The sequence below is a fragment of the Lampetra planeri genome, chromosome 31 (genome assembly GCF_965212315.1).
Source record: "Lampetra planeri chromosome 31, kcLamPlan1.2.h2, whole genome shotgun sequence".
NCBI lineage: Eukaryota > Metazoa > Chordata > Hyperoartia > Petromyzontiformes > Petromyzontidae > Lampetra > Lampetra planeri.
Window position 1 is genome coordinate 6038573 of NC_136137.1, and position 23229 is coordinate 6061801.

The 23229-nt window shown below is 50.3% G+C and overlaps 1 protein-coding gene across 18 annotated transcripts in view; it reads right to left on the reverse strand.

Moving 5' to 3' along the window:
• The window catches only part of LOC144729145 (tRNA-queuosine alpha-mannosyltransferase-like), a 139988-nt gene that overhangs the window by 73008 nt on the left and 43751 nt on the right, over positions 1–23229 (reverse strand). For 16 of the 18 annotated variants that reach the window (XR_013587638.1, XR_013587639.1, XR_013587640.1 and 13 more), the window contains one exon: positions 1132–1458. Coding sequence is in view for 11 of the 18 variants with exons in the window: in XM_078609106.1 (XP_078465232.1) it covers positions 1132–1458 (327 nt within the window). In the remaining 7 variants the exon portion in view is untranslated. Of the gene's footprint in view, positions 1–175; positions 1069–1131; positions 1459–14706; positions 14851–23229 lie in introns of those variants that run through there. The other 2 variants (XM_078609105.1, XM_078609107.1) reach the window with 2 other exon arrangements.

Here is a 23229-nt window from a genome sequence, read left to right on the forward strand (position 1 = left end):
AAACAACACACAACAGTAACTGTCAAATGCTCGGCTCACACCGTCTTAAACGTTCGCATTCTTATACATTTTTAAGACAAGGTTTATCAACAATAATCCGACGCGGCACGGCATTTTTGTACACCTGCAGCTTTTGGCCCATTACCGCTATTTGAGTCGCGTCCACCCGCCCTACCACGAGGTGAAGAGACTTCACGCAGAGAGAGAGAGAGGGGGGCCGGTCCACGCACCAAAGCGCCCCTCCACGGCCTTCTCCTTTAAACCCACGGCTTAACCGGCCTCTTGAACACTGGGCACTGTTACACAACACGGTGCTGATGGGCCCCCCTGCCCCTGCGTCTGCGTTGGTGGCTAACTGTAAAAAAAAGGTTAGTCTGACGTGTTGCTTTAAATATAGGAGACGGCGCCCGATACAATCTTCCATAAGCGAGACCACAGGCTGGGCCCGTGGTAAGCGGTGGGAGTGGGGTGGGGGGTAGCCCTTCAAAAAATTTGTGCCGGTGCGGATTGTGCAGGGCTCGCACTGGGTCATGGTGCAGGGCGGTGGTGGCTCGCCACCGGTTATAGACGGTACATCGAGAGCAAACGGTGGAATTGGCGGACGCCGATGGTGCGGATAAAGAAATAAAGAAATAAATGCAAAACGTGTTGAGAAAAGATTGGTGTTTTTGAGGAGCCAGGCCCCTCTAGGGTTAAACCTCGTGCAAATTATGAGAAGTTTTTTTTTTTCATTTAACGCACGTTATTCCGAACGTGTCACTTTGAACGTAATTGGACAAAATAAAGGAAAACAATCCCCCTAAATCAACTTAATTTAAAGCCTTAAAATTCATTTATAGAACATTACATTAATTATGACCAAGCAATTTTTGTTAATATGTATCTTTAACGATGTGCGCGAGGCATTAACAACGGCACTCGAAACACTGGAAGTGGCGTACCAGTGAGTGACAAGGAGGAAAGTTTAACAACACATCATTATGGTGTTATATCAGGTCCATGTGTTAGAGATGGAGATAATAGATGATTATATATAGAATGTAATTTTTTCCCCCCCCAGCAAGTATTAAGCAGTGTTTTGAAAAGCGTGCACCATTACATTAATTACACAGCCAATTAAGGATGTCTTACCAGGCTCCGTTGGGGATATTAACTCTTTCGCTGCCTCCGCCCAGGCTGAGTAGCTGCCTTCCTTTTCGCTGGCTTCGTAGTCGTCCCCACAGTCGTCTTCCTCCTCCTCCTCGCCGTCGCATCCGTTGTCCTGCATCTCGCCCGTGGGGCTCTCGCCACCTGTAAGGTCCGGGCTGGACTGCCTGTCGAGCGGATCCTGGAATAAGCAGTCCAGTCCTTGGGCGGAGATCCGGTTTTCCTCATCCTCCTCCTCCTCCTCCCCCACCTCCTCCTCGACTGACTGCCGAGGAAGAGGACCGCCGGTCCCGTTTTCGAAATGCATCATTGCTGTGAAATAATGACGACAAAAAAACTTTTAAAAGCGTAAGGCGTCGATTTATCTCGAACGTGACATGCAACACAAAGGTAGGACACGTATTTTTCCGCTGGGTTTGTTCTACTTTAGCCGTCAAAAAATGACCCAACATCTCAAACAAAGCCTCGTGTTAATTAAAGTCACTTCCATTGGATGCATTGAGAATGCGTGTAGGTTTTTTTTTAGTTTTTTTAATGGCATTATGCATCCATACAGTTATGTCAATTAAATGCATATTTCGTGACAGATAATTTCACTGCATGACAGTGTTGGCTTCACTTATTTTTCGATACGTAACGCTCGCAAACCGATGCGTTCACCCACTTTCTGTTCTCAAGCACGGACCGGCCGACGAAGTGGCTCGGTATTCTGGGAAAAAAGGGACGCGGCTGAGAGTGACGTGTCACAAACGTTGACGGACTTCATTCAAGAAGGGCTCCGTTACTTTGTTGGTGGAAAAAGCCACTTTTCCACCACATTTTTTAGGAAAAAATCAACAAATATTGGTAGAATATAGTTTTTTGGGGGGGGTTAAAAAAAAAACAATGTTGCTCTGGGTTTTTTTTGTGTGTGTTCCAATTATTGGTGGAAATTACCTTTCCACAACAACAACAAAAAGTACATCTCTTGTGTGCACAAGTCAGCCAAGTATGCAAAGATTTAAACTTCCTCCTGCCAACTTGAATTATCATAGTATTTTTGTAACCGTGTGAATGCTGCCATGGTGTTATGGTTAGCACACTGGACGCGGCAGTTGAAACAATGATGCAAGTTTTCCTGAATCTCCACCGCCTCTGTCCACCCAGCAGCATAAATGGGTGCACTTGCCGTTAGCTGACTGGCAGGCCGAGTGCGGTGGGGTCAAGTGTGGGTTACTCTTACCTCTTCCAAAACATCTTGCCTCGCGTGGAAGAGTAGGTAAAAGAAAGGCCCTCTAAAGCTCCCTCTAAGAGGGGAGTTTTATTCTGACAGCAGTGACGTAGCCAAGCAATTACAGGGCTGCACCACCTCTTTTAACCTTTTCCACCACTTCCAATAATACCCAACACAAATGGGTCTGATCTTAAGCCTTGGTAACACGAGTCCACATTTTTGGATCTTGGCCTAAGAGTCTCCCACGAGCAATTCATGAGGATGGAGTCGACGCCGATCTCCACTGAATGGCATCGATAGCAAAACGGCGTCGTTCGGCCAGCGAGAATTCATGGTTCCGTCGCTGGCCGGAGTGGAAGGAAAGAGGGCATCTACTTTGCGATGTGAGGATATGTGACCCTGTATGAGATTTATAAAGCACTGAAATGGCTGAGGCGGTCAATCCATAGAACTTTTACCTTGTTCCATATTCACGGCTTAAATTCTCACTTAATATTTTCCGCAACGCTGGTAGGCTGGATTATTGGCCCAAGGCACGAGCACTCGAGTACAAGGTTACGGCTGTCCATAGTAATCCTATATTATCGTACCATATATTCCTATGAGCCTATGAACAGGTTTATGATAATTATGAGTGCTAAATAAGGACAACTGGATGTGGAGTGCCAGCACTGACTACATTGATGGTAACTGCTGTTAAAAGTGATTTCTTGCTCAAATGAGCACTCAGGAAGTGCTCATGACCCTTTCTAGGGAAGCGAGCCACCAGAAGTGGAAATTCCACACTTCTATGGCGGGAGTGCGGAATGGTGGGTGAGTATATCGATTGGACGAACGCTGTTGACCTCCCCACAAAATAAAAATAATAATTGTCGTATCACGTCGTTCATGCAAAACTGCATCAAGACAACAGCAACAACAACAAAAGTGGTAGTCATTTTATCGACCACACAGGGATGATGGACCGAGTCAACCTCCAAGCAGGAGTTCAACGCACGGCCGTCCGACTGCGCGCCGCTTGCCATCCTGCGCAAACACGACGGACTTGGACATTTGAAAAGGCCGTCGTGGGCTGTAGCAGCACTTCAGCCACTACGATCCGGTGGGATCTTTGACTCACGTGTGGAGCCACTTCTTTGTTTTTAGTTTCGTGTCGTCTATTTATTTCTTCTTCTTCTTCTTTTTCTTCCCTTTCATCACTAATTTCGTCCCAAGTTGTGATGTCAGAGTCAGAAGGCGAAGCAGCGGCTCCGAGGGGTGTCAGCCGCTCGTTCTGTTGCCCACGGGCAACTACCCTCTGCATCTCTCTCTCGCTCACCGCACGATCATTAATTCAGTGTAAATAATGGTTTTCTTCACCTCCATCATCCACCACACGCTAACAAACATTGCCCTCGCGGTAGGGGAGGTCCAAATTAAGGACGGGGGGAAGAGAGATATAGCGGACAACGGGGGGGGGGGGGGGGGGTGGGGTGATGCAGTCGGTTTTTTGGCGGTGTGGCGGTGCACTCATCAACGATCGCAAACGGAGACCGCGAACATTTTTCGGTGAACCTCGCTCGCTACGGACCGCTTTAGTGTGGGCAGGGGGCGCGCCACGTGTCCGTGACCTTGATTCGACGCAGCGGAGACACACAGAACCCCCCCTCCGCCGCCCCCCAACTCAAAGCCAAAATCGTGTGAGCTAGACAAGATCATGCCGCGGGAGCGCATTTTGTCGCCTGCGCGGAACAACGCGGGATTTTTTACCATCGACGGGCGTGATCGATCCGACGTCGGATTCGCGCGAGCACATGCGCCGTGGGGGCGATCGCGGTGCGTCGACTGAAATCGTCGATGAGCGTTGACGTTTAAACTTGCTGATGCACGGCGTCGAAGGGTCTCGCGTCCGGGAATCGGGGAAGCGTTCATTTATTGATATTAAAAGCCGCGCTGCGCGTGGCGCGGCGGTTCAGCGGTTAGCGCACTGCGCCATAAATGAACCTGATGACCTGCGTTAAATTGCCAGTCAGGGGCTAACGCTAGCGGTGAACGATTTCTGAACCGCTGGGGATATAAGAATGGGCTCACACGACTCTCTCCAGCCACAAGATGCCGCTATATTCACCCCAATGTTATTGTTTTCACAAAATGGAATCGTGACCCTGAATTGTGTGAATTCATTCAATAGTAATGCCATATTATCTATATATGTATATACACGTATACACATACACACATATATAGAGCTGTCGAAAATGAAAATGTATAAGTCCAGGCAGGATACCTGTTCATCGGTACAGCAGTCAACGTCCACTGTAGTGTCCTCCTCCAGAATATGAGCAATTGCTCGAGGTTTAAAAATGCTCCAAAGTGTCGGTAAACACGTGTTTGGTGCTCGGAGGAGTGTGTGTACGGCATACCGTCGCATACCCGGCCCATTGCGACCCCTGTATAAACACACGATGAAAGATTTAACCCGTAAAAACTAAGTTTTTCACTATAAATCCTTTATATGCGTGGCGGCTAGAGTCCTCTCGTCCTCTGGCTTGAGATGGCTGCCACCTATGGGTCAGATGATTGCCTGCCACCATTAAGCAATTGGTAATTAAATATAATTTATTTTTTTCCTAAAAAGTGTAAAATTTTGGAAAAAAATGGTCACGAAAATAAATTGTCACGCACAACGAGTCTGTGTGCAAAATGTCAGCTCGATTGGATCACGGGAAGTGGGTTAAAAAACGACCGAAAGATTTACACGGTCGTAAGCGCACAAGCAAGCAAGCAAGTGAACTTAATATAAAGGATTTAAAAAATGACAAAGATCCCTCCGTAAAGCCTTGACAGAATTTGGGGGTAGGTGCTATTTTCCCGGCACTGCACAGGCCGGCACCACGCCCGGCCGCTTTGTCACCGGAGTGGCGATGTTTTACACACCCCCACCAGATACTCATTTGAGGCTGAGTCGACATAGCGGAGGCCCAGGATCCGGTTCAGATAATCGTCACTGGTGTTGGTCGTGAGCAGGAATCGAACGTGGCTCTCTGGATTCAAAGCGCAGCGTGCCAACCAATACACTACTGCTCCCCACATATATGTGTGTGCATATACATGCACATATATATGCCTGATAAGTACAACACTGATGAATGTAATATGTTGGCTATAGTGGCGCAATTTTTTAAATCACTATCAGCTGCCTAAGCCTCTCAGACGGAGAGGGAGACGCTGAAAGGCGACCAGGAATCAGTGTGCGTGACGCGTGGCACACAAACCCTTCACCGTGTGCACGTCGACAAAAAACATTGTTCCCTTCGTGGCCACAGTAGATTCCATTCGCCTTTGATATTTTTAAACTCGGGTCTCACCTCCACGTGCGGTTGGCTACGTACGGTGCGAAAGAAGAATTTCAACGTGCGTGCGTGCGACACATAAACCCCCAAAACACACGCGCGCGTTACGTACATGCGCGTACCGAAATCAACACGCACAGAGAGTGACAATTGGCGTCCGGCCGATGAGAGGTGGAAACGATTCACGCGCAGTCGCGGAGTGGATCGCTACGTGGCGAGGTGGCTGCTACTCCAGGAGGCCTTTGTCCAGCAGTGGATTGACCATGGTTCTAGATTTGAAGCTTTCGTGACTGCAAGGATTCATATTCTTAGTTCTTTCGGTAAAGTCACGTAGGTAAAAAATGAAATTAAAATTAATAAATGCAATTAAAATTAATAAAAAAATAATAAATAAAAAATCACGACGTTTCGGAGGCAACACAGCAAATCTGGCTATGACGGTCCCACCTGATGACGGAGAATTGTGTTGCCTCCGAAACGTCGTGATTTTTATTTTATTTTTATTAATTTCATTTTTTACCTACGTGACTTTACCGAAAGTACTAAGAATATTGACCATGGTTGATGATGATCACGGCGAAAAGACGTCTTATTTGATCTCTTCCACCCTATCTTTCTGCTTTGAAGAAGGGCCTTTAACCAATACGTCGTCCGTGATCATTTTTCTCTCTCCTTCGCTGCGGCGTAATTGTAATTCGCTTTTTAAATCCTTTATATTAAGTTCACTTGCTTGCGCGCTTACGACCGTGCAAATCTTTCGGTCGTTTTTTAACCCACTTCCCGTGATCCAATCGAGCTGACATTTTGCACACAGACTCGTTGTGCGTGACAATTTATTTTCGTGAAAATTTTCTTCCAAAATGTTACACTTTTTAGGAAAAAATAAATTATATTTAATTACCAATTGCTTAATGGTGGCAGGCAATCATCTGACCCATAGGTGGCAGCCATCTCAAGCCAGAGGACGAGAGGACTCTAGCCGCCACGCATATAAAGGATTTAGAGTGAAAAACTTTGTTTTTTACGGGTTAATTTTATTCCTCTCCCTTCTTGGCCAGCACTTTGTTTATTCACCCGTTGTGGCGTACAGCGTAGCGTCAGTATCTTGCGGTAAGGGCGCTCCATAAAATGGCATGTATTGCTATCAGTACGTTATGGGTGTGTTTGTTATCCGCGCTGGTGTGCCACTGCCGACGCAGGTTATCACGCGCGATTTGTTTTCGCTCGCTCGAAAATAGTGCACACACGGTCGCTCGACACCGATGCCGCCGTTCCCAGAATGTGACCAATCGTTTGGTCAGTGACGTTGGCTCGTGGTGTGCCCGTGAGCGCGCACGCGTGTGTGTGTGTGCGTGTGTTTGTGCGTGTGTAGGGGAGCAGTAGCGTAGCGGTTAGCGCGCTACGATACGAACCCGGCGGCCCGAGTTCGATTCCCGCTCACGGCCAACACCGGTGATGAGTGTCTGAACCGGTATTGGGCACCCTCTAGGTCGACTCAGCCTCAAATGAGTACCTGGTGCGGTGTGTAAACTTCGCTACTGGGGAGACAAAGGCGGCCGGGCGTGGTGCCGGCCACCCACTCCCTCGTGTGCCGGTGCCGGCCTTCATAGGTACTCGCTAACAGCACTTGCCCCAACAGTCTGCACAGGCTATATGGGGGGATCTTCGTGCGTACGAGGACGCACGTGTGTGTTGATTCGTATTTTTTCGCGGGGCGCTCGCCATCAAAACAGCACGACGGCAAACTGCGCTGGCGCGGAAAACTCTGATAAGGGCACCCGGCGGCGCCGCCGCTTTAACCGCTAAACAGATTTCTGAAAAATTTACATTCATAGGTGCACCGTGTTACCCGAGAAAGCACGCAGAAAATCGCAATAGTGCTTGAGTGATGAAATAGATTTGAGCGTTTTTCGTGCTGGTTGCGATGCTCTATAATGCGTAAACGTTTTTTTTGTTTAGTTTTCCCGCAATTGTATCGCTGGTTTGCGCCGTCGGCGTCGCGTCATTCGGATCGCTGAAGAGGGCAGTGCGATCCTTCGTGTTAAGGGAGTGACCCCCATGGAAGCGGATATCACAGAGCTACCGCTGAGAAACCTTTGAATGACCCCTGGTCCACACAGTGGTGGGGGAGCACTTTCCCACCCACTCTGCGTATGAGAGCAGTGCACATTGGTATGACACTCAAATCGATATTTAAATTCTCAGAGCTTGAAATTTAGCCAAATGAAATGGAAAATTGGTTCTCCATACGTTGCATTTTTGTTAACCTGTGCGCAGTCAACAGTGACCGGGCTGAGACTCGCAACACGACCGGTAGCCATTCGTGGGAGGCATATGCTGGTGTGCCGAGCGAGCAAACGTTTCTCGAGTCGTTTTAACCCCCCGGGATCAGATCTGGTCCGAAATTAAGCCCCGATTTGTCACGTTTTAATCACGCCACTGGCATCGATTACAAGAGGGGGTGGGGGGGGGGAGCAGTGTTCTCATGCCGGACACCCAGCGGTGACTTCATGGTGGCATGCCCTGGTAAAGGGAGTGGCTTGGCAATGAGAACCGCTGAGCTCGGACAAGAGTTTGACGAGTGCCGAACTCACTCACCTGTTGCAGGAGCTAAACAGCGGCTGCATTTATATATACGTTTGTATTACTAAGTGGTGGAGTGGTGGCACAGTGGTTTAGCGTATATTTGAAGCGGGTGGCCTGAGTTTGAATTCCCCAGCCATGGCAAAGAGCAGTGTGGCGAGTGGTATTTGACTCTTTTTGCTGTTGTTGTTGCAGTTTGTTTTGTCAATTCACTGCTGAATTAAGCCCTCACTGTGCCATATCCGTCGTGAGTGGGTAGTTTTGACCATACTTCATGCTGGACAGTATGAGTTGGCAAAGAAGAGAGATGCACCAGGAATGGTTCTGGGTTGAAGTATCACTTGCCAATGATGTTAGGCTGTCACCTGAGAATGACACACGTTGCCAGGCGAATAGAGCCTTTGTGCTAACCACTGTGCCATCGCTCTCCACCCAGACAAATATAACTTGAAACGTGCTGAAACTATTTAGCTTTTTCGCTTTCAGTATACGTATAAAATGCTTTCATTAAGTTGGCGCTTTAATAGATTTTTTTTACTTGCTTGGTATTTACACTGCCAGGTAGGGAGACATGCACAGCAAGGGTTTGCAGATTGTGTTGGGCTCTAACTGAATATTTATGGTTTAAGCATCCCTACGTATGGGATTCCTTTTTACAATCGAGTCCCACAATGAGAGGTGATAATCTACTTTTGACATTATTTTATTAATTGCTAAACGAATTCTTATTAAAAAAAATACACCCGAGATAAAGTACAAGGCGCGGCCCTGTAATTAACTGGCTCATGTCATTGCTGGAGGAAGGGCCTCCTCTCGAATTCCTCTCGAAGGGGGACAATTTGGACGATTCTTCCATGCTGGCCGTGGCCTGGAATCGAACTTAGGTTGCCGGTTTCGTAGCATAGTGCGCTAACCACTGTGCCACTACTCCACCCACATGGATGTATTATGAAGAAATTATGTTTGTAGTTTCATTTTGGCAGGACTACAAATTGAGCATTGCAATAAAAAATGGGGGGGGGGGGGGGGGGGAGGAGAAATCAATGTTATCGCCTACCTTGTTAACACCTTTTCATCTGTTGGAATATATTTTAAGGAATTTTTAATTGGTTTATTTCACCATTCACGAGCGGTGAATGCTAGTGGGCAGCCCGTCCTGTGATGAGCTAGAGGGCCACAAACGTGTGGCCCATCCTACAGACAAGGTGCAATATTTGTGGTTTGTTCGTACAAAATAACGTTGAGGAATTGTCAAAGACTTTCCAACTTGTAGTATTGAGACTGGAACTGAAAACCCGCCCTTAAAAATAATGATAATCACATTTAGTTTTATACAGCGTGAACAACCAGGCTAATACCCGACTTGACACATCTCTGTAGGCAGTGGGCGTAGCGTGCTTGGCATGGGCATCCCTGTTTAATTTGCTCCCTCTTCAGAGTATTTGGCTGCTATACATTGCCACGTGATGATAAGCCACTTCGTCGGGTTATCATTTGTGATAGCCAGGCCGCTTCTGAAAAAGAGCTATATAGCTCAGTGGGGCTTTACCTGGTAAAATATGTTTTTTTTTATATAATTTAGTTTCTTCCGAGCCGGGGACCCGGGACCCTTCAGGCGCGTGAGCTCCTCGCCCGCCGACCCCCGGCGCAGCTGCTGCGTCCACGTCCACTGACTGCCTCCAGAATATTCTATCAAGTTGAGGTGTGAAATTCAGGCGTTTTTGCAAAGTTGCGCCAGGGAGCTCATTATTGAAATTGTGTTTTTTGTTTTGTTTTACCAAAACAAAAGAGGAAGGTCAAAATGACCCTGCGCGTTTACGATTGGACGGCGTGAAAACACTTCTGAAATGGGGTGGCTTTGGGAGTTTGGCGCGTGGGTTGTTGTTATTATACGGGCCGGGCATCGGGAACAAGAAAGAGTTGGGCCGTCAGGGTCGAGGCCGAGAAGGTGACGATCTGTGGGGCGGTGGACTGGCAGAGCCGGGGGTGGGGTGAGCAGTGAGGCTGGTGGCAGAGAGAGAGAGAGAGGAGGCGGCGGCTGGGGGGGGGGAATGGATGGCGTGGGTGATAAATGTCGGTTTGTGAGCGGGCGGACGATGGGTTAGGGATACGGCGGAGTGGGGGGGGCATTGTGGCGTTCGTGGGATGCGGGGGTGGATGGGAATTGGCTGGGGAGAGTTGCGGGGGGGGGGGGAGAGTGGCTGAGCGGGCGAGCGAGGGCAGGCGTGGATCGGGGCAGGAGTGTGCCATGGCGAACCGCGAGCGCGGTTGCGCCAAATCGCGCCGGCCCATCGCAGCAACAAGTGGCAATCTACGTTTTTTTGAGGCTTTAGAAAAAAAAATGTTTTTCTTTCAAATTATACCACATTGGCTACGACCATGGGAACCAAACTCGCGCTGACATGCTTCGGGGGTTTGCTTTAAAAGAAAACCATTAAGGAAACTATAGATATTTAATATTTATATATGTTGCACAAAGAACACCGTTCCGTTATTAGTATTGCCAAATGGGTGTTAACACACTGTACCTCCGAGCAGTGATTAGTTTTATTCTTGAAACGCCGCTCGTGTTTTTATTCGTGCGTACAAAAAAAAAAGTTTAGTTGAAACGTTCAATGCCCGATTAATATTTATTTTGAATTACTTACAAAAATAATTAAGTGAGATTGCATGTTTGGATCAGTACCGCCGGAAGGCTGTCGTTTATATGCGCGGCAGTTGTTTTTGTGCATTTGGATGTTAACAGGCGCACACAAGACTATTGCACAATATACAAGTTGGAGCTAAATCTATTTTGTCAAAGCCAGAACACATCTCGCCCAAACAATTACGGCGCTGTAACGCTAATCTTGGGAGCAGCCAAAACTAAAAATGTGAAAGCAGGCAACATTGGTATTGCATCAATGGGGTTGTGTTTGGGGATGGACTTAAAATAAAATGTACGTCTGTGGGAAACCACAGACGGTAGGGAACAGTACAACAGCGTTGCATTGTACTGCTATTGCCAGCCATGGAGAAATAGTAGAAATTACATGTTCCTATGGCAAGGGTCAGTTCCTGCATGGGACGATGCCAATTAGCAAAACACCTGATTCTGTTCATAGAAAGGCGGAGGTCTTCTTGGTTCTTTCGGTAAAGTCACGTACAAGGGAGATAAAACAAAACATAATAAAATAATTCTCACGACGTTTCGGCCACAACGCAAGCAGCCGTCCTCAGGTGAAGAACAGGTCTGTCGGAAAGACAGCGTCTGAATGAACACCACCAAGCTTGGCAGTGTATATTTAAGCTGGGTTAGGGGGGGAAGAGCGCCTTGACAAAGGAATTTGCATATCAAGGCGGAGGTCAGTCCACGACATAGTGACCACGGCACTCGAGACTGAAAGTTTTCCCCTTACCTTGGGTTTATTGTACTCTTGCCACATTGAGTGGATGGGTTAGAAGACATCCCCCTCCCACCAAACGTTGAGCCAATTGCATTACTAAAGTGTACTGTGTTGGCGTGCCATCTTATACATCACGATCGAATAATTAGAATTATTTGTGAATGTATTTAGTTTTATTTGCCACTTCAAGCGGCAACAACACAATCCCAATAGATGACGTGCATTCGAACTAAATTGCCTACGATCATATCACACTAAATACACCGGATCTCGTGATATCTCGGAAAGCTAAGCAGGCTGCAGGCTGGTTTATATCTTGGCGGGTGACCAAATACGGCATGCCGGGTGACATAGGCGTGGGGCCACAAAAGTGTTGCTGTCGCCTGTATTTAACGAGGCGAGGAAATTAACCCAATTTAAGAACACGATTTGTTTAAAAGAAAAATACATTTAATTTGAACAAATGTAGGCGCTGCCAGTAGGTGGCAGTGCTGAGTGCTACCCCCTCGTATGCCCGGTGGGTTTTTTTTAATCCGCGTTCTCCTACCAAAACGAAGGCTAAAAACTGTTCATCGACGGCATTGACCAAGCATCGCCAAATAAAACACCGCCTACGCGACGCAACTTAAAAAAAAAATCATCTGCGGAACTGTCACCGATTCTTTCGAAGCATGTCGCGAAGGGCGCGTGAAAAAGAAAAAACCCTCCACAAATAACTTTGCTTCGTCACCTTGAGTCCACCCGTGCAAATAGACCTGCTCGGCCTATTATTCCCTCGGCTGGTGCGGTTTATTGATCAATATTTCCAGGCACCGTGCGCGTATGTATTTTGTTGTGTCTGCCGTTTGTTTTTGTTTTGTCCACGGGCAATGCTGACCGTCGGGAAGGGGTCAAAGGGGAGGGGGTGGGCATTCGGTTGATATGGAAGCCCACAGTCCGAGATGTCTGAAACCGATTGCGGTTCACGCTATAAACTAATTTGGCGATTGAAAAAAAATAATTCTCAACTGCGCGTCACGCTGCTTGATTTCGCAAAATGATTTTGAAAATGTATTTTCGCTCACAATTAAAAAAAAAACCGAACTTTTCTTGGGGAAACGTAAAAATTGTAATAAAAAATTGATCGTTTGCGACGAATGTGAGCGATGGCGCACACATAGGTGGGGCTGGGTGCCAATCGCGACAGATCGGTTCGCGTCGGAAATGTTTGTAACGGTTCTTCGCCGATCGTGAAAATATAAATAAAGATTTATTTATTAATTTTATTTAAAGAAACGCCGATTGTGGCTTGAAAACATTCTTGTGATAATCGTCGACGCTGTGTCACACTCTCCGCTTCTCGGGCTGGCCGATAGCAAATCCGTGAATTTCTCAGGCCAATCGGTTAACGCCGAAATGGCAACAAACTTTCGATCGTGTTGCTGCGATCTCAAAGTTATTTTGTCAATCCACTGCTGGATGAGGGCCTCCTCGCGCCCGTGCGGATCGTGGGAGACATTTGACCGAACTTCAGCACGCTGGGTCAGTGCGGTTTGGTGAAGGCGGGGGGGGGGCACATAGAAGCGGAGTACAACGGCACATTTTTTTTGCAGCATTGCCCCTCGGCATCCCACCCCGTAGCCCCTGCCGCAGCAGCGGCACCAGCAGTCTATAGTGCCTGGTCTTGCAATCACCGGCGCGTGTCAAGTCCTCAAACCTAACTTCGCCTTCTGAGATGTGACGAGAGAGACGGGGGGCACACATTCCGTGCCATTTGTGTCGTCCCGGGGCTCGGAACTTGCGGGCGTGTTCCGTTGCAACCAAAAACCAAACAAAGAAAATCGGGGGCCGATTTGAATTTGGCCGCATTACATGGTGGGGTGACTTCAAATGTGGACAGGGTACTACGGCAATAGCGGCTCTCGGCGGGCAGACCACCTTTTCGTTGTTGTTTGTTCAAGCGCGCACTTTGGGAGAGCGGTTTCGTCCGCTTAAAGGACAATTCGTCGGACGGTAATGGGCGGCTTCGGCGGCTTTCATTTCGGGGGACTCAAACATCCCCCGTACGCGAAAACAGATGGCCCCATCTAGTGAGCCGGGGCCGCTCCACCACCACCACCACCCATGCGGTCGTCGGGAACCTCGTCGGGCGGTAAACAATGCGGCCCTTTCTCTCGTCTACTTAAGGAGAGCAAATGAAATTTTGAAACTTACGATGATTTGAACACCAGCGCAATAACTCGCGAGCAGCAGACGCCGTCAGCAAATTGCAAATGCTTGCTGGGAAAAAAATCATTTGCGTTTCATATGGACCCGCTTAAGACTAATACGTCCCAACTCAGGACCACATGTTTCGCCGCGGCTGCGCCTCCGGATTGCATTCGCCGCTAATTTTGCACAATTTGCTTGCAAACGCTCCGCACATTTGTCCATAACCCCCCCCCCCACACGTCTCCCCCCTCCACCACCTTCTCCCAGCCCCCCCCCCACCACTACCACCTCCTCCCCTACCCCGGCACCCGCCGCACGCCTCTGCCATTGAGCAATCTAGGCTCCCTGCTGAGCGGAGCTTTGTTTCCATTAACCAAACGCTTACAGAGGAACGTGTGCCTACACAGAGCTCCGACATTCGCTAGGGGTGTCTGTGTATGTGTGTGTAGGCGGTGGGGGGGTGAGTGCAGAGATGTCTCCTCTGTGGCCTTCGCGGACCGCACCCGTTCGTTCAGGCGTAAAAGAGAAGACCACGTTGGGTTGCTTAGACACGAGTTACCACACAGAAACACACGCGCGCAGGCAGGCAGGCAGGCGGACACGCCGAGAGCGAACGCCCCGAGTGAAATGGCCCGAAACTCACTGGCCGTGTGGGTTTGTCGCCGTGCCGCTGCGTATCTCTCTCCGACGTCCGACGTTTCGCCCCCCCCCTACCGCACGCCGCTGGGGAACTTTCCTTCGGGAACTTAGTTAACGGGCGTCGGCTCGGTTCCTCAGGAAGCTCCCAGCACGTGGGGCGAAACGTCGGACATCATGCCAAACAACCTGTGGCGGGCGGCACAACTGAAGAGCACACCTGAGTTGTGAACTGTCCTCGGTCTCGATTGAGCAGACTTGAGAGTGGGCAGCAGGCATGTTGCGTTGTTGTTGTTATCGCGTTGTTGTGTCAAGTTTTTCGTATCGCATTTCCAACCGGTGCTCGATTTGCGAAATGGGCTCTCGACGTCATTCGAGAAAATAAAGTGCTGGGGCACGTGACCTCACCGCCCCCCCCCCACTCCCCTCCTCTACCCCCCCTCCACCCCCCTTCTCTACCCCCCCCCACTCCTCTCCTCTACCCCCCCCCCACTCCCCTCCTCTACCCCCCCCCACTCCCCTCCTCTACCCCCCCCACTCCCCTCCTCTACCCCCCCCCCACTCCCCTCCTCTACCCCCCCCCACTCCCCTCTTCTACCCCCCCCACTCCCCTCCTCTACCCCCCCACTCCCCTCCTCTACCCCCCACTCCCCTCCTCTACCCCCCCACTCCCCTCCACTACCCCCCCACTCCCCTCCTCTACCCCCTCACTCCCCTCCTCTACCCCCCCACTCCCCTCCTCTACCCCCCACTCCCCTCCTCTACCCCCCCACTCCCCTCCACTACCCCCCCACTCCCCTCCTCTACCCCCTCACTCCCCTCCTCTACCCCCCCACTCCCCTCCTCTACCCCCCACTCCCCTCCTCTACCCCCCCACTCCCCTCCTCTACCCCCCCACTCCCCTCCTCTACCCCCCACTCCCCTCCTCTACCCCCCACTCCCCTCCTCTACCCCCCCACTCCCCTCCTCTACCCCCCCACTCCCCTCCTCTACCCCCCACTCCCCTCCTCTACCCCCCCACTCCCCTCCTCTACCCCCCCACTCCCCTCCTCTACCCCCTCACTCCCCTCCTCTACCCCCCCCACTCCCCTCCTCTACCCCCCACTCCCCTCCTCTACCCCCCCACTCCCCTCCACTACCCCCCCACTCCCCTCCTCTACCCCCTCACTCCCCTCCTCTACCCCCCCACTCCCCTCCTCTACCCCCCACTCCCCTCCACTACCCCCCCACTCCCCTCCTCTACCCCCCCACTCCCCTCCTCTACCCCCCCCACTCCCCTCCTCTACCCCCCACTCCCCTCCTCTACCCCCCCACTCCCCTCCACTACCCCCCCACTCCCCTCCTCTACCCCCTCACTCCCCTCCTCTACCCCCCCACTCCCCTTCTCTACCCCCCCCCCACTCCCCTCTACCCCCCCCCCACTCCCCTCTACCCCCCCACTCCCCTCCTCTACCCCCCCACCCCCCTCCTCTACCCCCCCCCCACTCCCCTCCTCTACCCCCCCACTCCCCTCTACCCCCCCACTCTCCTCCTCTACCTCCCCCACCCCCCTCCTCTACCCCCCCCACTCCCCTCCTCTACCCCCCCCCACTCCCCTCTACCCCCCAACTCCCCTCCTCTACCCCACTCCCCTCCTCTACCCCCCCCACTCCCCTCTACCCCCCAACTCCCCTCCTCTACCCCACTCCCCTCCTCTACCCCCCCCCCCACTCCCCTCTACCGCCCCCCACTCTCCTCCTCTACCCCCCCACACTCCCCTCCTCCACCCCCCCCCACTCCCCTCCTCCACCCCCCCACTCCCCTCCTCCCCCCCCCCCACTCCCCTCTATCCCCCCACTCCCCTCTACCCCCCCACTCCCCTCCTCTACCCCCCCCAACTCCTCTCCCCCCCACTCCCCACCCCCTCCTCTACCTCCCACTCCTCTACCCCCCCACTCCCCTCCTCTACCCCCCCCCCACTCCCCTCTACCCCCCCACTCCCCTCCTCTACCCCCCCCCACTCCCCTCTACTCCCCCTCCCCCCGCTCCTCACCGGCGGCTCCGTCAGCCTCCCGTGCAACTCACCGACCGCTCGCATGCACCCACCCCGGCCCGAGTTGAAACGCCAAATGGAATCGTCTCGATTCCGACATTCAGCCTCGATAGATTGTGGACCAGGCGACCTTTTCACGGCACCACCAATTACGGCCAATAATGATCACTGCTCCGGTTTTTTTTGACTCTCTCTCTCTCTCCCTTCTTTCTTCTCTATACCATTAGAAGCATTCACAATCTTATCGTTACCATAACAATTATCGGCATCGTCGCCACGACCTTTACTAATATTCCCCGTGTAATCCAGCTGGACGTGCCTTTTTTTTCCCTCTCTCTCTTTTTTTTATCCCCTCCCCCCAAGCAGAGACACATGTTTTCCGAGTGTATCACCGTAAGACATCATTCTTGCCCCTGCCGCTTAAGACTTGCCATCAAGTGCAGCTGCACGGCTCGCATCAGGCACGAACAACGGATCCGTCACTGACCCTAGGAAATTCACCGCTAAGTTCTTGGAAAAGTGCGCCAATGGAATGAAACCATGGGCACGTTAAGGGGCAGGCTTGCGTCCTTAGGCCGAGCAATAGCTCCCGTTGTGCGAGCAAACCGCACGTGTTCGCAGAAGGGGGGGGGGGGGTGCCTTGTGGCCAAGACTCGCAAACGTTGAATACAAAATTGCCAGCCGACAGAGGGCACTTGGTGCAATGGAAAAAAAACCAGGAGGGTCGTCAAAATGAGATGGTTTTACGTCATGAAGGTATCTCCACGCTCACTGTGGATGAAATTCAGTGCCGGATTAAACTAGTGCGGGGCCTGTAACATATGTTATCAAGGGGCCCTAAATAAATAAAAACACATAAATATTTAAACAACTTTTTTTTTACTTGCATAGTAAAGTAATTGTATTTTTTTCATTTGCTATACAGCCAGGTAATACAACAAATCTCTAACCTTAAAAACAAACTGATGAAACTCCACAATCCTATGAGAAGGACCAATGATATCCATAGGATGATTACGAGATGATATTCACTGCCCGTAGCCCCCAACGTCGCCCAGCGATTAGATGATTCGGCGTTCATGATTCTATTCCACGGTCAATGTCTTTTGTACTCTCTCATTTGTATTCACAGTCTCGTTTGTATCGTCCATCTCCTATGCGCTGTCTCCTTTCTATTGTTCTATCGTTTCTATTGTTCTCCTTTCTATTGTTCACAAACCTAGGTTGCATCTCGTTTTGTCCTTCTCATACGTCCCATCTCATTTGTATTGTTTGTGACGTTTGTGCATACTTTTCAAGCAATTGCATCTCACACACAGGCACGCGAGTTCAATGCGCCTATCACGAGCACAGGAATCAATTGTAATCGACGCACCGTGACATTCCTGATGATTTTTTAAAAACTAAACAAGTTTTTATATTACCAGGCAAGGCCTCACTGAGCTCTACAGCTCTTTTTCAGAAGCGACTTGGCCACAAATGATAGCTCATTTAGGAAATTTAGAGCAGCCAAATACTCTAAACGCGCGCCGTTGATTCTAAATGTGGAGGGAAAAACCGGAGGACCCAGAGAAAAATCCACGCGACCACGGGGAGAGAGACACACAGGCGTGAGGGTTGGGATCGAACCCACGACCTCCTGTATACCAGGTGAGGTAGTTAATATCTCGCCACCGTGGCGCCCCTGAATGCCTTCGACTTCCCAGAACGTCACACTCGTTACATCGACCCGTATCAGAGGCTGCCGAATGATTTGGACACCCTGCCAAGGGAATTAACTCGTGACCGCCACATCTTCTTTCGTATCACCACGCCTTTTTTTCTTATTACAGAGAAGTCACGAGCTGTTCACTGAGCACACGGCAGAAGTCCCACGGTGCGCTGTGACTCGGAGAGAGGAAGGAGGACTTCGAAAATGCCCCACGAAGCAGCCAAAGAATGTCCCCTTGCCAACCCCCAATCCCACACAGCAAACAACACGGAGCTTTAAAAAAAAAAGCCTATTTAATTAAACCCTGGTTTAACACCGCGTAAAACCCTCGTTTAACACCAACCTTTGAGACAAAGGGTTTGATTAATGTGTTAATGGGAAGGCAGTTCACAATTTATATTGGGTGGAAAGAGAGAAAACGAACCGATTTCGTAGAAGGCATCGTGTGATCAAATCAACACAGGAACTGAAGGTGCTGCCCTGCGGTTGCCCGCTCAGCGCACTGCTGGCAGAAGCGCCTCGCTCTCTCGAGGTGCCCCTCCAGACAATCTAGAACACTCTAGAGAAGGGGTCCCCAACCCCCGGGTCACGGACCGGGCCTGTTAGGAACCAAGCCGCACAGCAGGAGGTGAGAGCGGTGAGTCCACGCGTGGCCCGCCCCCATTGCTCTATTATTTACCACTTCCATCCGCGCCTCTTTCCCGCACTGCACATTTGTCTCAGTCACAGTTTTGGTAAGCCCACAAGCTCTAACTCCTAGCCAGAATGAGTAAAAAACAAACGTCGCTGGAGAGCTTCTTTGAAAAGAGGGAAAGACCCAATGATGAATCCCCCCCCCCGCCACGGTCCGTGAAAAAAATGTCTTCCACGAAACTGGTCCCTGGTGCCGAAAAGGTTGGGGACCGCCCCGCTCTAGAGCTCTCCCTCTAGAGCTGCCCCTCTAGAGCTCCCCCTCTAGAGAGAAGGAGCTCTAGAAGAGCCGGTCCTGGGACAATCCTGGCTCTAGAAGAGCCCCTCTATTGGAGCGCTCCATGAAGCTCGAGAGGGAATATTTGCCTACTCTTCCACGCCAAATAAATAGGCCTCATATCTTTGCGTGGATAAATTCAGCCTTTCGGAAAGGCGTTTAAACCTTTCTTTTTGTTTTTAGCACGTGCAAGTCTTTGCTAGCTTTATATTGTGGTCTATTGTGTTCTATTGTGTTCCGAACCAGGAGGCAGTGTCAAACCGAGTTCGATTCACGGCCAACAATCGGTGGCGAGTGAATATCTCGAGCCGGTCCTGGGACGATCCTGGCCCTTGGGACACCACGCCGACCAGCTCGGTGAAGTATGGTCAAACTCACCCCCCGTGACCGACACGTCACGGTTGAGGCCTTCAATCCAGCAGCGGACTGATCAAGGCTGATGGTGATACAGTAATTCGGGGGGCGCAGCAGTGGCGCTGTGGCTACCGGCACGGCACTTTGCCCCCACGAGACCTGAGTTTGTTCCCCTGCCGTGGCCGCCGTGAGCGATGAACGAGACATGAACCGAATCCGGGCGCCGCCTCTTCGCCAAAACCCACATTGATCAGCACGGTGAAATATGGTGTAAACAACAACAACAACAACCAACAACAACCCGCGATGACTCACACGGCAGTGGGTTGATTGACCAAGTTCCTGTCAATGTATCACGGTCATGATTATTCGAGGGGAAAGGCGTTTTCGCGACGTCGGCATTTGGAAGGCGATGTCTTCATCAGCCATGGGTAGGGGGTAGTGGGTGGTTAGTGGGTGGGTGGGGTGTTACAATAACAAGGTATCTCAGATGTAGGCGTCCAATCACCTCGTGGCCAGCCTGCCGCGGGCCTGGCCTGAGCACGCCAGTTCAAAGTAACAACGCTCCAACTCAGGTGCGTGACTCCGGTTACTTATTGCCAATTAATTATTTCCACGGAGCCGATCGAAAAATTCGTGAACCTTTGCTCGGCGAAAAAGTCAACCCGTGGATGCTTTACTTGTTAAACTGTGCAGGTACACTGTTACCTATTTGAGGACATTGTTTTCCATCTGCACCTAGCCACCCCCCGGGTCTTAATCATTAGACAGCGTCGCTAGTGCGTGGGTGAGAGTCACGCCTTTACGATACTCATCGTCGTTTTGGTCGAAACATCAGACCTCTATCGATTACCAGGCGACTGCCTATTCCTCGGCAAGTCACGTCGCGAGATGAGATGATGACGATGATGATGGTGAAGCGTGGGGAGACATGCGGGAGGGCTATGAGGTCCAACCACGCACAGGAGCCAGGTGGATTGTTGCGAGTGGATGACGAGGCTTAGGGGAGGCCTAGATCCCGCAGTGGATAGAGCATGGCTGATGATGATGATGAGAGCCCATTGAGAGGACGATTCTACGTTTCTCCGCGGGGGGCTGGCGCCGTTTAGTAAATGGCAACGAGCAGCTTGCATTTGTGTTCACGTGGCATTCATATTCGTTTGTGGGCAAAGCCAACTTGAGCCTGGCTAGTACCACAGGATGGAATACTGCCTGGCAATCCGCCGGGGCGTTGTGGACTTGGGCTGTGAGATGGCCATGAACCTGGCAAAGGACAGAAATGCTTCCTTAACTCTCTCCTGTGCGGAGCGTTGAGCGTCACAGACTGCCACACGGAGCCCAAACACTCTTCAGTGAAACTTGCCAAACATCCCACAGCGCAGGACCCTCCTGCATAGGAAGTCTTTAGCCTCAGTGAGGCTTTCCTGTACAAACAAAGGGCATTATTATAACAACCAGATCACTTAAATGGTGTTCGACCCAACAAGGAAATTATTTCTGCTCAGTTAATCCCCATCCTTCACAGTACTCAGCCAAATGTTAATTCCCTTTGCTAAGCCCTAACATCAATGTTTATTGTCTTGGTGGTGGGGCGGGTGGGATATCTCGGTAATGCCGGACACTGCAGTTTCCCGCAGAGGCTACAAACGCCCGTGAAGTACAGCTGCCGGTGTCCTTACACGAGTTTCCACAAAGGGGCTCAGAGTGAGAGGGCTTAAGGGATGAGCTACACGAGAAATGAGTCGTCTCCCTTTGGTGTCAAGAAGCCGGGAGGAGAGGCATGTGCGAGGATTGCCGCACGGCGCCGGGGGATCTATTTCCATTTCGTTTTGACTGGCTTGAAGATGTGTTTTTTTGTTGTAATATATATAATGAAATTCTAATCATAATGTTACGACGTTCAACGTTTTTTTCGCACCGTACGTTGCCCAACAGCGCTAATCGGAGGGCGCGTGCATGCCCCAAAATTGCGTACGTGCGCTCGCACGCCTTACTGCGTGCGAACGCACGTGGACACAGCGTGCCTCGGGTACGTACACCGCGTTGCACGCGCACGCGTCACGTGTGCGCGCACACCGTGTCATAGGCGCGGACAGCACCGCACCGCTCGTGCGCGCAACGCACGTGTACGGAGTCGCATCCCGGCGACTCCGCACGTCTGCGCATCGTCACACCGTTTCGGCGTCACGGTTCTACGCACAGCCACATGACTGGACACCCCGTAAATCCACTGCTGGATGAGGGATTCGCCGACGTCGCGGTGGTTATTTTCGCCACGCGGTCCAAATTTTCCAATAAAAAGCAAACAAGCCACTACTCGCAAATCACCTAATTGGATAAAGCCACATAGCGACATTGCCCACCCACTGTGATTCTACTGCAGACGGCACTTGTCTGTGAAACATGGCTAATTCGCGATGATAGCCTTGCGCTTCAAGAACAGCGCGAGATTGCCAAATGTATTTATGATTGCGATGACGATGACGACAATTCTTCGACGCGCTGGTCTGCTGCGGGTTCGTGAAGGGGGATAGCCAGGAATAGTTTAGCACAGATATGAGAAAGCATAGAAGTACATTTCGATTTAAAGCTTTCGTGACTGCAGGGATTCATCTTCTTGGTTCTTTCGGTAAAGTCACGTAGAAGGAAAATAATAAAATAAAATAAATTGTTTCATTATGTTTAATTTTTATTATTTATAAAATAATAAAAAAAAATTTTATTATGTTTTATTTTTATTATTTTATTATTTCCCTTCTACGTGACTTTACCGAAAGAACCAAGAACATAGAAGTACACTACAACAGCTGACCACCACTTAGCCCCGCGGCCGCCTATGACATCCTGGAATGCACGCATGGTGGTCGCCCATCCAAGCACCATCCAGGCTCAAGCGCTCTGGGCTTCTGAGATGGGAGGAGATCGGGCCCATTAATGCCGTGGTGGCGAAATGTTATCTCCCTCGCCTGGTACGAAGGAGGTCGTGGGTTCCATTCCGACCCTGACGCCTGTTGTATTTCGAGTTTGTGTGTCTCTCTCCCCGTGGCTGTGTGGATTGTTCTTCAGGTCCTTCGGTTTTTCCCTCCACATTTAAAATCAACAAGCGTTTTGAGTATTTGGCTGCTGTTCATGTCCACATGATAAGCCACTTCGTTGGGCTATCATTTGTGGCCTGCTACGCTTCTGAAAAAGAGCTACGTAGCTCAGTGGGTCTTAACTGTTAAAATACCAAGAAATTGCCTGGATTAAAAAAAAATGAATACTTCATATTCGTGCTGAAATTCACAGAAATGGCAAAATCTTCATTTTTGAAGTCAATTTGTAACATTTTTCAATCAATTCATAACATTTTTTGACATGCGTTTTTCTGGATTTTGTTGTTGTTATTCTGTCTCTCACAGTTAATATAAACCTACCATTAAAATTATAGACTGATCATTTCTTTGTCAGTGGGCAAACGTACAAAATCAGCAGGGGATCAAATACTTTTTTCCCTCACTGTATATATCCACGGGTGTGTCGTGAACTCCAATAAGGGTTACAGAGAACAATGTGGGTACTTCTGCACACTCACACTGCGTTTCAATTGGCCAATGGACAGGATGTAGGCGCACCGCCCTCTGATGTGTCTTCAGGTTGTCGAAATCCATCAGAGAGAGAAGTACTGTTAACGCACTGG